At 29.8% G+C, this 14,900-nt stretch overlaps 1 protein-coding gene across 2 annotated transcripts in view; it reads right to left on the bottom strand.

The window, feature by feature from the left end:
• Positions 1 to 813: 813 nt before the first annotated feature.
• Positions 814 to 14,900, bottom strand: part of LOC102579396 (beta-amyrin 11-oxidase-like) — a 16,785-nt gene continuing 2,698 nt past the window's right edge. The window contains exons 1-8 of one of the 2 annotated variants that reach the window (XM_015303781.1): positions 3,453 to 3,699; positions 2,842 to 3,325; positions 2,182 to 2,445; positions 1,847 to 1,936; positions 1,678 to 1,756; positions 1,482 to 1,588; positions 1,197 to 1,318; positions 814 to 901 (exon numbers count right to left, since the gene is read on the bottom strand). In XM_015303781.1, the coding sequence (XP_015159267.1) occupies positions 829 to 901; positions 1,197 to 1,318; positions 1,482 to 1,588; positions 1,678 to 1,756; positions 1,847 to 1,936; positions 2,182 to 2,445; positions 2,842 to 3,325; positions 3,453 to 3,682 (1,449 nt within the window). In that variant the 5' untranslated portion in view covers positions 3,683 to 3,699 and the 3' untranslated portion in view covers positions 814 to 828. Of the gene's footprint in view, positions 902 to 1,196; positions 1,319 to 1,481; positions 1,589 to 1,677; positions 1,757 to 1,846; positions 1,937 to 2,181; positions 2,446 to 2,841; positions 3,326 to 3,452; positions 3,700 to 14,900 lie in introns of those variants that run through there. The other variant, XM_006364022.2, reaches the window with a different exon arrangement.

Genomic DNA, 14,900 nt, shown 5'->3' with positions numbered 1-14,900 from the left:
TGTACAAGTACTTTAATGCAATGGAAGGACCAACATTGTACAAGTACTTTAATGCAATGTTGGTCCTTTCCAACTCTCACTTCTAAATAAGGAGATATATATATTGTCTCTTCTTAGAACATTTTGTATTTTGTTATCACATGTTCAACATGTATCTCGTGACTATGAATTGAATTAGTATTTAGAACGTAAATTTCACAAAAAATTGAAAATATATGAGTGAAAAAAATATTTGGTTACCCAATTAAAATACTCCTCTCTTTTTTATTTTAAAATTAGAGGGAAGGAAAGAAGATTATAAGATGGTAGAAGTATTAAATCTTTACTAACAGGATGAAAGTTTAAAGTAGTCAATCAATAGGGTTGCAAAAATTTGCGCGAAGCCCTATATTTTGGGGTAGTATTTAATTTTGGGGAAATTATTGAATAAGGCAAAAAGGCCAACATATTTAATTTGTAGAAAACAGCTATAGTTTTTTTAAAAATTACAAAAAATCACTATATGTTATTTTTATAGCAAACTCTTTCATATGTAAATTTGTGTCACATTATCTTTAAGAACTTTACTCCTACGTAACAACATTAATTAGTTAATTATTTAAGTATTTATTTAGATACTAAAGAATAATTTTAGACATAAAATTCCTAAATAGACATATAAAATAACACCAAACATATAAATAAAAACATTTAACATAATTATTTTCAACGATAGGTAGCTTACATAAAAAGAGTCACACACATAAAATCCACATGATAAAAGAGCAATGAAAATAGGAAATAAAACAATGAAATTTTCATTCATATTCATATGATATATGATGATGCTTAGATCTTCTTGAATTTCACAAGACAATTTCTCGGAGGTTCGATTTTGCTCTCTGGATTAACTTGCTCCACCCTACATCATATAATAATAATAGCTATTAAATCTATGAATCAATTTTTTACGTAATATGGTTAAGACTAAAAGATTAATTAAGGGTGTACATAAGTTGTTTTTTTCAAAAAATTTATCCAACCGAATATGGAAAAATATAAGAAATATTTTCCAAAAAATACTTTCCTCCATATTCTACATATCATCATTTGTTTAAGATCAGAAGGTTCAAAGATATTCTTTACTTTCTTAAATTCCGTGTCAAATCAAACTCAGACAAACAAATTAAAACGAAAAGAACAGTAAGGATCAATACCTGTAGTTAAGAAGAAAGTAATGAAGAATTACAGAAACCTCAAGCCTAGCCAAATTGGCTCCTGGGCACATTTTGGGGCCAACTCCAAAGGGAAGAAAGGAGGCTGGCTTGGTTTTAAGATCCTATAATTTACGCAATTTCGTATAATTAATACATATATAAGTTATGCAAGATAAAAGATTACGTACTTGAATAACTAAATTTTACCTAACAATTACGGTATAATAGTACTAACAAATGCATAACTTTAACCAGTAACTCATAAGTAGAGAATATGTCACTTACATCCCATCTAGAAGGATTAAATTCCTTAGGTCTCACATAAGTACGAGGGTCCATATGATAATTCCATGAAAATGACAAAAACTTCCACCCCTTAGGTATGGTATACCCTGCATAAAATTTTATAATAAACTTTTTAATACGCATGAAATTGAGTAACTATGCGAGAAATCAAATCCAAGTTAAAAGAGATACTAACCATTTATGTTAATAGTATTTCTTGCCTCTCTAAAGAATATTGTTTTGGCAGTAGCAATACGCAATGATTCATTAATTACCTTTCAAATTTGAAAAACAAAAGATAGTATATAAGAATATTTAATGCATGATAGTCCAAAAATAAAATTAAAAAATTATTTAAATCTTACATTACTAAGATACTTCATCTCTTTAATTTCATGGAAATTAAGGGCTTCATTTGGAGATGATCTTCTCTTTACTATATCCTCTTGTTCCTCCTACAAAGAGACGATTTGTCATCAACTAATATTTATGTCCTTCAAGTAGTAAATTAAACAAGTAGACACATCGTCCTACGTGAAATAATATGTCACATGGGACATAGAATGGTCACGTAGGATGTCAGATAGACGTATGTATATGTCTACATGTTTAAAAGGCGTAAATACAAGCTGAAGCTAAATTAAGAGACACGTTTATGTATTATACGATAAATAAAAGTAATGATGATGAGTAGGTATACTTTAGCTTTATCCAAGAAGTGAGGATGTTTTTCCAAATACATAATTGCAGTTGATGCTACCAAAGCAACAGACTCAAAACCAGCAAATGTATAAGAAACAAGCATTGCAATGATCTTCTCATCATTGAAACCTCCATCACCATCTTGAGTGTTTAACATCATATCTAGTAAAATATTGGACTTTTCTCTTGTTTTGTTTTTCCCAATCATCACTTTTCTTTCATCTAAAATATATTGATATATCTTAGCCATTGCTCTTCTAGCCTGAAAAAATTAAAAGTAAATTCAAAGCAAAGAAACAAGTATAAAGGTTTAATCTCTTGAGTTTGTCGGATTAAACATCTGAACACATGATAAAGTGATTCCATTAGACATTTTTCGGTTCAAATTTTGGAAAAACTTTTGTGCATATCCTAATTAAAATATGTCACTTTCTTAGGTCAACAAAAATTGTAAAATCTCAACCATGTTTCAAATGATGACGATTAAAAAAATAAAATGACATATTTTATTATGTGGTTGACTGAATTACCTAATAGACAGTACTTGAGAAAAGTTTTTCAAAAATTTGAACTTGAAGTGTTCTTTTTAGACACTTTACCATGTTTACAAATTCCGAACTAGAGCATAACTGAATTCGAGTGTCTAGATGAAATTTACCTTCAATCCCCTATTGTAAGCTGATCCTGGTATATTAAAAGGCAAGCCATGACAACCATGAAAAAGATAAATAGTCTCTTCAAATAGAACATTAACCATATCATTATCAACTCCATCACCTATAAGAATTCTCATTAACACATCAAATGCTGGCCTTTTAATTGCTAAAAGGGCATCAATTGGTTCTTCCATGTCAACCAATTTCTCAAATGATTTTTTCACAATTTCTTTTGAAAAATCAAAGTAATTTGATAATAATGATATGTCACTTTTTATTAATGTTGTCATTCTATGTAGACTCTTGCTTTCTTCTCTTGTAAATCCACCAACTTGAGCTTGTCCTAATATTTTTAAGATATAGTTTGGCATACCTCTATCATAATTTTCATCATCCATAAATATTTTCCTACTTATTTCAACTTTTGTCATGATAATACTTGGCTTTCCAAACATGAACGTCTTGTACATCCCACCCTCCCCAAACCTAAAACAAAAAACATTCGTTAGTACGTTCAAAATAGTCTCTATATATGTATAGATTGTTAAAAGTTAAGATTTTTAGTCTCCGATCCGTAAAAATGTAGAAGAATTTATTAGTTGAGAAAATTTACCTAGTAACAAAGTAGGAAAAAAATGAACCAAGATTACCATCTTTGAAACTTTGTAAGAAAAAAAGCATGTTCCCTACTAATGGCCAGCCCATGTCACCTGGAGGCAAGTTAAATTTCTTGGGACTAAATTTGATTGTAAAAAACCATCCATTTGCTCTCTTTAGAACACTAATTAGGGTTAAAATTCCTATTGCTAAACTTGTGTATAATAACACTAAGTTGTACTCCATTTTTGTTTTTTTTGTGAACACAACAATTAATGTGAGTTTGTATGTAATATATATAGACCTTTAGGTCTCTATACAATTATACACCCACCACTTTATATTCTTATTTGATCAAGTGTCATGTCGGTACAGATATATTATTATTGGATCGATACTATGTCGATACATGCATAGTTTTATTCGTGTATGGACTAAGTGTTGGGTTATGAAGGGTGATTAGGGCGTCATGCGGAAGCTTGCAATTTGCAAATCATATAGTTGATAAATCAGATAACAAAAACTTATACTAAAATATCAAAATATTATTATATCAAAACTAATATAAAGAAAAACATTGAAACTTTAGAGAGAATAAATCTCCCCATAAACAAGAATCTTAAACGACTACATTGTGGATGTTATTGTTTTGTGTTAGAAGAAACAAACCTATATTTATAGAGTCCTAAAACCTTTCCTACTAGAAAAGGAGTCCTAAAAGGAGAGAATAAACCAAATATAAAATAATATTATATTTTCCTTTCAAGAAAAGTAAAAACATTTATGGTAATGTTTTGTTTTTTCTTTAAGGAAAAATAAATCTTAAATTATGGTAAGAAAATCAGGGCAAAACCCTAACACTAAGATGACATGTTAAAATGTTACGTTGTAGGCGATGATTAGGAATTTCTGAAAATTCGAGCAATTTTATAACTATGGTTATATTTATTTGCTAAGTTGGGTTACTTGATCACATGTCGTATAATGGGAAGGTAAGTTTAGTAGTCTGGTGTTTGGTGAAATATTAGGTGATAGAAGAGTTAGGTTATGATCTTATGTGAGTGGGTGGAGTTAACAGCGGAAGGAATGGGTGTATCGGGGATCTAATTCTATATATTCTAGATGTACGTTTCTTTGGAAATAGTCTAAACAGGTACAAGAGTTACTAAGAAGATATAATGTATGAAAGAAAATATGACACAACTCCCATCATAAGAGAAGAGGAGTGCGTAGAAGTTGTCGGAGATCGTCATCGTCTTCACCTATGAAATATTACCGAATCCTCCAACAAGATTATGTCAAGTGGCATATCAAGAGTAGTATCATTACAAACAACAAGTACTGGTAGGCATTATCGATCTATTTGAATCCACCACATATAATATCATGCAAAATACATGTAGGATACCACATATGACACAAAATCGTCATGCATAGAACGCCACGTAAGACGATAAATATGTCTAATATTTATTCAATTTTATACAAGTTATTCAATACTGACATGATTACGGTACCAACATGCATTGTACTAAAAAATAGTATTTCCTTTTAAATAGGTCTTACATGATACAAATTTGAATTTTATGCAGATATGAATATCAAATTGAAAACCAATAAAAGGAAATTTCATTAAGTGGACCCTTCTGCACATGCCTTAACATAGACATTTTTGTCTTCATCTTATAAATCGCGTGATGAATAAACCTACTTGGCGGGTTGACTTTAGTCCGAATAAGTTCAAATTTAATAATTTCATCGTGTGTCCCAAATTTATTTTTTGACGTCGAAGTCAAGAAATTTTCGGGACTCCACGTGAGGTGCATTTAAATAATGATGGGTCGTGTCGTTACATTATTTTTCATTTACAATATCTTTTATGTAGTTTCTAATTATATACAAATTTATTTGAAATAAAATTAAAAAATTTATATTCGAATTCACCGTCAAACTTAAAATTAAAGTTCAACCCTTTAAATAGATATCTCGTGACTAAACGTAGCACTTTTTGGCATTTTATTTTTGGATCTATAACTTTAAAATTTTAACTGTTTTCAATCATAGAACCTAAATGTCAAATCGATAAAATTTGTATTGTAAATCCACCTTTTCATAACAATGCACTCATCATCTCGAAATTTTGAATACACCTCTAACAAAGAGTATAATATTATTTTTGAAATATACCCATCGAACATAAATAAAACGCGTCATTCGTCTGACGTGCTACGTACAGTGGGGTCGAACCATGTGTACAATAATAAAATCTGTACTAGAATATTAAAGAAACAATAAATAAGATGAAAACAAAAATGTACTAGGTATCAATTCACTTCAATAATAAAATTTTCAAATTTATTTAACTTTCTTTTTCTTTTTTCTTTTTTTAATAAATATATTGTAAAATAGGAATGTATACTCCTTTCTACCTTAATTTATGAGACATTTTTCAATTATCGAGAAATAATAATTTCAGTAGTTGTGGAATTTAATACATTGAATTAGATCAACTCAATATTTTAAAATTGAAATTTAGATTGATATTCAAAAAATTATACGAAAAATATTATAAGTTGCAATTCTTCTCATGTCAATATTCTAAAAAACAAACAAACACATTTTATAATGTTGTCAAAGTCTCAAAGTTCATATAGCTTGAATCTCGAGAAGAAAAAAGTGTCACAAAAATTGAGATGAGAAAAGTATTATTTTATAATTTTATATAGAGAAAAGAAGTAAATATATCCCTTAATTTTGCGATTTAAAATGGATATACTCCTTATTAGAAAAGGGGTGCATATATACGCTCAAATACGTGCAGAAGAAGATTTTTGTTGACTTCTATCAACACAGTGCATCTCTGAGTAGCCCGTAAAAATAAAGGCTTTAATTGAATCATAGTTAATCAATAAATCTAGTCTTTCAATATATTTTTGATGAAATAAATATGTATAACTTCGTTACCATCAATTCACGAGCAAATTACTCTCAATAAATTAAAGTACATAAAAAGCATTGTTGTGCGGTATAAAAAAAAATTAAGATGGCAGTCTTGGTCTGACGGATGATCCTTAAAAACCTATGGTGACAAATAGTTTTGGGACTTAAGAATTGATACTAAAGGTCTCAGTCCTAATTGATGGGGGAGCCTTCATTCCCATGTTCGTTCGGTGCTAAGTAATACTTCCAACAAAATTTATACTGGTAAACTAAATAGCTCAATAATATAATACTAATAAATTGAGACTAACACTACATCAAAATGATTTTTAATGGCAATAGCTTAATTGCCGCTAAATATGTATTTTTAGCGACAATTAGCACTCTTTGTATATGTCCCTAAAGTCTTTAGCGACATTGGATCTAATGGCACTTAACTAATGTCGGTAAAGATTTTAACACTCTTTATTAATATATCTATTTATTGTCACTAAAAGTTGTTTTTGTTGTAGTGTAAACTGGTAGACATTTTGTTTGAAAGCGTCTTTAAACACGTGGATACTGAATGTAAAACTACGCATCATGATTTCTATACTCTGAATAGAACATGCAATTTAACAATCATGAGTTCAACGACATGAATTTTCCTATTATGTGAGCTCATGAAAATAACTATATAAATATACTGAGTTGTAGGTAAAAAGATGTAATTTAAGACTATCCATGAAGAAGAACTGAAATATAATGAAAACCATGTTTTTCATATGAACCCTAAATTATATAGAAATCATTAACTGAAAAAATAAATTTACTTTGGGACCCAAGGGATGAAAGGATATCCATTGATGAAATTCCACATATCCAAAAACAAAACACTTGATGAAATTCTTGAACTGAAGCTTGAGGATGAAGAATCCTAGTTTCTTACTTGAGAGAACTTATAACGTAATTATTATGATGTTTCTAAGTGTTATAGGATTGAATGAGGATGTTTAGTTGACTAAATTTTCCTTACTCCCACTTAGGATAGAATAAAACATCGTGGTTTAGGAGTTAAAAAAGTGGGAAAGGATCAAAACAATCTTGACTAAAAAGTTGTCGGAATATTTCACGAGGGCTATCTACGGACCATGGCTTGATTTACAAGTCGTATATCCCATATGTGAAATTCAGGATGTAATTTTAAGTCTTCAAAGTTTATTCCACGAGCTCAATCTATGGTCCATAGATTGATTCACGATCAGTAGATTGGGTATGTGAAAATCAAGCCTAAAAATCAAGTTTCAGGTCTTTGTTTCACAAGTTCAATCTACAATCCGTGGATTGATTCACGAGTTGTAGATTGGACCCATAAAACTCAGGTCCTTAGATTGGACCCATAAGTGTCTTTGGTAAAACGGTCATACTTTTACTTCAGATTCGGATTAACAAATGGTTTGGAGTATCAAAAAGAAGACTAATTGATCTTTAATTTGGTTGTTCATGGGCCACCTAACTCATAATATTCTTAGAGATATGATCCGCGTCACTAGTTGGTAAAACATGCTTACTTATATAACCAACATCTCATGTGATTTGCTAATGTGGAACTTCTTATCTTAAGTTGGGGTGTCATATACACCTCCTCTATGGACTCAGCGTTCTCGTTGAGGTTTGTCCACCGTATGAGATTTGACTAAACTCAACACTGAGGTTTGTCTTGCCTTATCAGGATTTGCCTAAAATAAGTGGAACTTTGTACCACATCGACAAGGTTGACACATGAGTAGTTCAGATACCATTTGTAACGGCATAGCCCACTAGCTAGTGATACTGTCCACTTTGGATCTAGGCCCGCACTACTTTAAAACTCGTCGCTAGTTGGTAATGTCTGCTTACTTATATACACATCATTTCTCTTATGTTTTGTCGATGTGAGACTTCTTATGTCAAATTGAAATGTCACATGTTGGTTGCTTACTACTTGATACTACTCATAACGACGTCGAAACTCATAACATCGTTTGTAATGTTAGATGTTTTCTTTGTCATAGTTCCAAATTTCTTGTCCAGTGTGGTAAATAACATTCCTTATATTGTCATACTATTTGTATTTTTACAATAAATAAGAGCGGCTCAATAAAATTGATGGCATGAAACCAAACATTATTTATAAGATATTTCCATGCGACATGAAAGTCTAAAAAGTTTATTAATATAATATATTTAATATTTCTCCTTAGTAAAATTTTGGAAATTGTATGATAAGTTGCAGTGAGAACTATTGCATTGACAACATTGCTCTAGAGAAAGTTTTAAGAAGAAGTTGTAATAAATAAGTAAAATTATTACCACAAACTATGTGTCTATGACACTATTATGCACTAACCAATTTTGTGGTTGTAATTTTCTAGGTTATGTAACTATTCTGTATTGGATAAAACTCAAGTGTTTCCTACTAAAGCACCAAGAAAAGTTATCAAGTGTAGTTTCAACAAAAAAGTTTCAAATGACACTTTGCACAAGGATGGTTCTATTACTGGTTAATCTCCTTTCACATAAATTCACTTAATTTATCTAGAATAAACTTTTGAAAAATAATTTTATGTTATGTGTTACCTCTATAAACAAATGACACTTTAAACAAAGATGTTTTTGTCACGAGTTAATCTTCATCAAATAAATTTACACACCTTATTTATAGATATATATATAAACTAAAAAAAAAAACATTATGCTATAGGTTACCTCTATAAACAAATGACACTTCGAACAAGGATAATTCTGGCACTAATTAATATTCATCACATTAAGTCACACAACTTATCTAGATCTAAATATAAACTGAGAAAACAATGATTTCATTCTATATATTTTTTCTATAAACAATTAACACTTTGATCAAGGATGGTTAGTCACCGTCACACAAATTCACACATGAAAAGAAGTTAAGAAGATTCCTACTAAAATACGAACAGAAATTATCAAGATGATTAGTGATGTTTTTTAGAATGGCTCTACTTTTTCTTCTTTTTTTAGAGAAATTATCACACAAATTCATGCTATATATGTTTAGCACAATCAGATAGGGCCTAACCTTACTTGTGAATATTGACACATATTGTTAGAATGATCTATATAAAAAAGAATACAAATAACCGTTGCACAATAATTGGGCTTGACCTTGTGTCATGATCTAGACTGTCGTGAGTGATACATACAGTAACCTTCCGGTGGAAGAATCAATTTCTAACCAAAATTTAACCCATCAAAATGATTTTAAGAGTCAAAACATGAAAATAAAACAATTGAATAACAGTTTAAATCAAATAACAGATCTAATCCCCATAAACAAAATTAATACCAAAATCATCACCGGAAAACAACTACCTAAAATGTGAAAGTCATAGTACCGAAACTCTAAGTATGTAGAATAAGAGGATGCAACCCCAACAAAAAAATAGTAAACTAAAGTCTATGAAATATTTGAGTTCGAAAAGATGGACAAAGAAACTAGGAGGAATCCAGGACAGCGCAGAAGAAATAGCTCACCCGAGAATTTACAAGTCGCGTGTATCAAAGCTGAGGTCTCAAAACATGCACCTGAATATGTCTTGTACCCAACAAAGAAAGAACAATTGCAGTATTACTATACAAATCACAGTGTACTGGTAGAATTATACGATCAGCCCCAAGATATGAATATAAAACAGGTAACCACAATACTGTAACATAAGTCAAAACATTTAACAAAAAGTCAACAATAGAAATAGACTTCCAGCCATAACTCTTGACTTAACAAATACATGAAATATGTCTCATAGGATCACAACAAACCAAATCTGATTCTCTCATGGAACTCACACACAAACTATTATTGTATCGGTGTCGCATCAGAGACAACTGAATGATATCCAATATCAGGCGTAATATCCGAGTCAACCATTAGTATTATGTATCAGATGCGGTATCCGAGCAAATCAACAATCACAAACAATATGCACAATCACAATGAACAATTAGACTTAATGCCACAAGTAACATAAACAGGTTCATTGCATGTGATTATCAACATGATATCATTTCATATTCATTTGTTATGTTTTCCTCACATGCATTGCACCAGTTTTACTATAAAGTAGTTAACATGCAAACATTACATACATTGGAAAACAAACAACCATCACCTACCTCGAATCAAGCCTCGAAAACTCTATAGAACTTGAGTTTTTAATTAATGTCTTGTCTTGTTCTTGGTCTAAAATAAGAATAAAGTATAACAAGAATAAAATACCACAATCAATGAACAATGGCCTAATTAAATCCGAATTATTACTTAGTCCTAACCCTAGGTCAATTTCATGATCATTCTATCTAACCAGGACATTTCCCACCATAATGTCAAGTTAAAATACTCCCTTAAGATTGACCACCATAGATTATAGGTTCGTAAGAATCAAAATATAAGTTAGAGAAGTAATTAACTTACTTTTATCAAAGAGAACAATGAAAAACAGACGAAAAATACCCTTAGGTCGTCTTTGCAGTTCTCCAAAATGAATTGGCAATAATGATCGATTTTGGGACTTTTCTACACAAAAAAATCCGACTAACCCCGCTATAGCGGTCAAACCCGCTATAGCAGCTTCGCCATAGCGGAACCACCCACTATAGTGAGAATTAACTTTTCCGTTATAGCAGCTTGACACCAATTATAGCGACTTGCACGGGACAAAAACTCAAAATTCTCCCCAAAAGTCCTCATTTCGCAACGCACCTTCGAACTTTGACGTTCCAAACTAACTCATTCACGCCAAGATCGATATCGAGAGTTCAATTCACCTGAATTCACATCCAAAAAATCATACATACTCCTTAGCGTCTTAGCAGTAAATCATTACAAACTCTTTTTCCTTCATCTGCAAAGTCTCAAAATCCCTTCTCAAGGCTTGAAGTTGTGCGCACTTCACTCTAGCAGTGTCTTGATATTTCTTTTTCATTGAGTCCCATATGTCTTAACGTTGTTTTTTTCACTGCTACAACAGTCCTTTTATAAAACAAATACATATGAAAGACTGAAGCTAGAAATTAGGAACTACTACACCAAGATTTTCTTCTAAAAACTTGATAACAACCCACACTAAAACTACTTCCTAAATATTAGGACAAACATAACGATAAACATTTTATTCGTAACATAACTTAATAAAACTAACATAGGAACATTAAAGCACAAAAGTTTTATTCAATATAGCCCAATTACATAATTTTAAAAAGAGATTACAACTACAAATTAATTATTTAGTGTCATATATAGACACATACTTTTGTGGCAATAATTCTTAAATCCTTCTTTTTAAGCTTTCTTTAGAGGAGTATTGCTGATGCAATAGTTCTCATTGCAACTTGTCATGCAACTTCCAAACTTGTTCTTATCTGCAAAATTACATAATCTTTGTGTAAGGCAAGATTATATACATATATATCAAAAAATAAATGTATTCAAACAAAACAAGTATATCAAGACAAGGAGTAGTTAGTTACCATATTTGATGAGAAATTTGTAACAATGACCGATAGAACATCCAATATTACAAATGCGATTTTCAAAATGGCCGAGAGAACATTCAACGTCCATTTCACATACGATAGAGCACTTAGTAAAGCACGAAGGGTTACCATGGCACACATTAGTACAATGTTTTATACAAAAAGGCTCACCATAGCACTCTGTAAACAGAAGCATTGCAAGGAACAAAACAAATACAACTTTCAATGCCATAATTAATTATATTATATGATACTTGTTATTTGTTTGATGTGAAAAAAAAGGTTCTCACACTCAACTATTTATACAGGAAACGAAAATATATTATTTTAGATTATTATAACCAGTAGATATAACATAAAAACTAAATATTGAATCTTCGGTTTTTATCACGTGTCACTTTTTTATATTTTAATTTTTTCTTAGTGAATATTCTGGGTTTTTGTATTTGTTTGGCCATCAATATTTGCATTTTCTAAATCTAAACACTTGAAAAAACAGAATGACTTGAGAGACTTTTTTTTTTTTCTTTTTTTGTTATTTCGGTCCTTGTACTTCATAGAGTTTCATTCTATTAAAAGCGATTTCACATCCAACGGGACTCAAACACTACACCTCTCTAATTAAAAATAAATAGATAATTATCACTCCATCATAATTTTTATTGTTGATTCAATATATGCTTATGCCTCCATAAAAGAGTTAAAAAGAATATAAATAATTATTTCTTCGAGAGGGAAAACAAAGATAGAGAAAGTAAAAATAATTGGAAAGAAAAAGAGGAATCTTACAAGTACCAATTTTTATTTTTATTTTGAGTTTAACTAATATTTACTGCAAGATCGGTTCACTTAAATTGGGAGGCTAAATTCAAACTTCATAGATAGATTTTAATTATTTTTTTCTAGATAAAATTATATAAATTAATTTTCAAATATGGTTGTGGTGGAGTCAGAACCTTTTATTAGAAAAATTATAAAAAAAAAGTAAACACACAAGATGTATATACACAAAAAAAATTAACAAATTAAAGAGGACAACAAAATATACTTCTTAGAGAGAGAAGCTCTAACTTAATATTGACAAAAGGGCTAACATATCCTTCAAATGTATACTACTTATTATTCTACTCAAATTATGAGCTTGTTTATCGAAAATACAAAGGATTTTCGTTTTCTTGGTTTTTTATTCCTTGGTTATGCATATTTTATTTTATCAATATCATTGTAGTAATGAACAACACATAATTACATGTAGAAACTCTTTATATATTATTGTTGTTTTATTTCAAATTATAGAGATGGAGAAGTTTTATGGTAAGTCCAATGTTAATTTTACGAGTAAGAAATTATTTTAGCTAATCTAACATAATAAAAGTATAAACAATGATTCTTTATTCAGACTAAACTAAAAAGATTATTATTTCAATATGATCATCTCGATATTCATTACTATCTCAAAAAGTCCCTCAAATGAATTATTGTACATCCACTTCTAAGTCATATAGTTTCAACGAAGAAGTCTCAAATGATACTTTGAACAAGGATGGTTTTGTCATTGGTTAATCTGAATCTCACAAATTCATACAACTTATCTTACAGATCCGAATACTAACAAAAAAGAAACATGATATTATGCTATATGTTTCCTCTATAAACAAATGAGTGGTGTGTGTCACGGGTTAATCTCCATCACACAACTAATTATCTTGATCAAAATATAAACCTATATTGTTTTTCCTCTATAAAATATAGTTATTTTCACATCAATTCCAAATATAGTGCAAAGCAAACTCTCTTTCTCTTGGCTATTATTACAAATTTCTTGTCCAATATGGCAACTAAAGAAAGACTAAACACCAAATAATTTTCTGGCTCTTGTTCAATACTGTCATGAGTAACATATTGACATATGTTGTACTATATATATTCAAATTTAATCTATTTTCAATGTGATATCGAATATTAAATGAAAAAAAAAAAGTTCAATATATCGCCAGAAAATGTTATTATTATTTATAGGTTTTTCTTCATTCTTATTTATTAGTTCTTGTTAGATACTGACGTATTTAACACATGTTCCACAAAATAGGACCACAAAAAATGAAACTTCATTGTTTATTTACAAGTATGCATCACTTTTGTGTTTATCATACTATATATATTGTCTCTTCTTAGAACATTTATTTGTATTTTGTTATCACATGCATGTTCAACATGTATGTCGTGACTATATATGAATTGAATTAGTATTTAGAACGTAAATTTCATTAAAAATTGAAAATTTATGAGTGAAAAAAATATTCGGTTAGCCAATTAAAATACTCCTCTCTTTTTATTTTAAAATTAGAGGGACGGGAAGAAGATTATAAGGTGGTAAAAGTATTAAATCTTTACTAACAGGATGAAAGTTTAAAGTAGTCGATCAATAGGGTTGCAAAAATTTTGTGGGCTTTTGTAGTGATATTAGTCGGGTCATTTGCGCGAAGGCCTATATTTTGGGGTAGTATTTAATTTTGGGAAAATTATGGAACAAGAAAAAAGTGTCAACATATTTATGTAAAACAACTATAGTTTAAAAGAATTACAAAAATCTCCTAGGTAAATTTATGTCATATTATGTTTTAAGAACTTTACTCCTATGTAACAACATCAATTAGTTAATTATTAAAGTGTTTATTTAGATATATAAGTATTTATTTATATACTAAAGAATAATTTTAGACATAAAATTCCTAAATAGACATATAAAATAACACCAAACATATAAATAAAAACATTTAACATAATTATTTTCAACGATAGGTAGCTTACATAAAAAGAGTCACACACATAAAATCCACATGATAAAAGAGTACTGAAAATAGGAAATACTGCAAAACAATGAAATTGTCATTCATATTCATATGATATATGATGATGCTTAGATCTTCTTGAATTTCACAAGACAATTTCTCGGAGGTTCGATTTTGCTCTCTGGATTAACTTGCTCCACCCT

The sequence above is a fragment of the Solanum tuberosum genome, unplaced genomic scaffold, assembly GCF_000226075.1.
Source record: "Solanum tuberosum cultivar DM 1-3 516 R44 unplaced genomic scaffold, SolTub_3.0 scf00472, whole genome shotgun sequence".
NCBI classification, from domain to species: domain Eukaryota; kingdom Viridiplantae; phylum Streptophyta; class Magnoliopsida; order Solanales; family Solanaceae; genus Solanum; species Solanum tuberosum.
The sequence above is the reverse complement of the archived record's forward strand: the minus strand, read 5'-3'. Positions and strand labels throughout refer to the sequence as shown.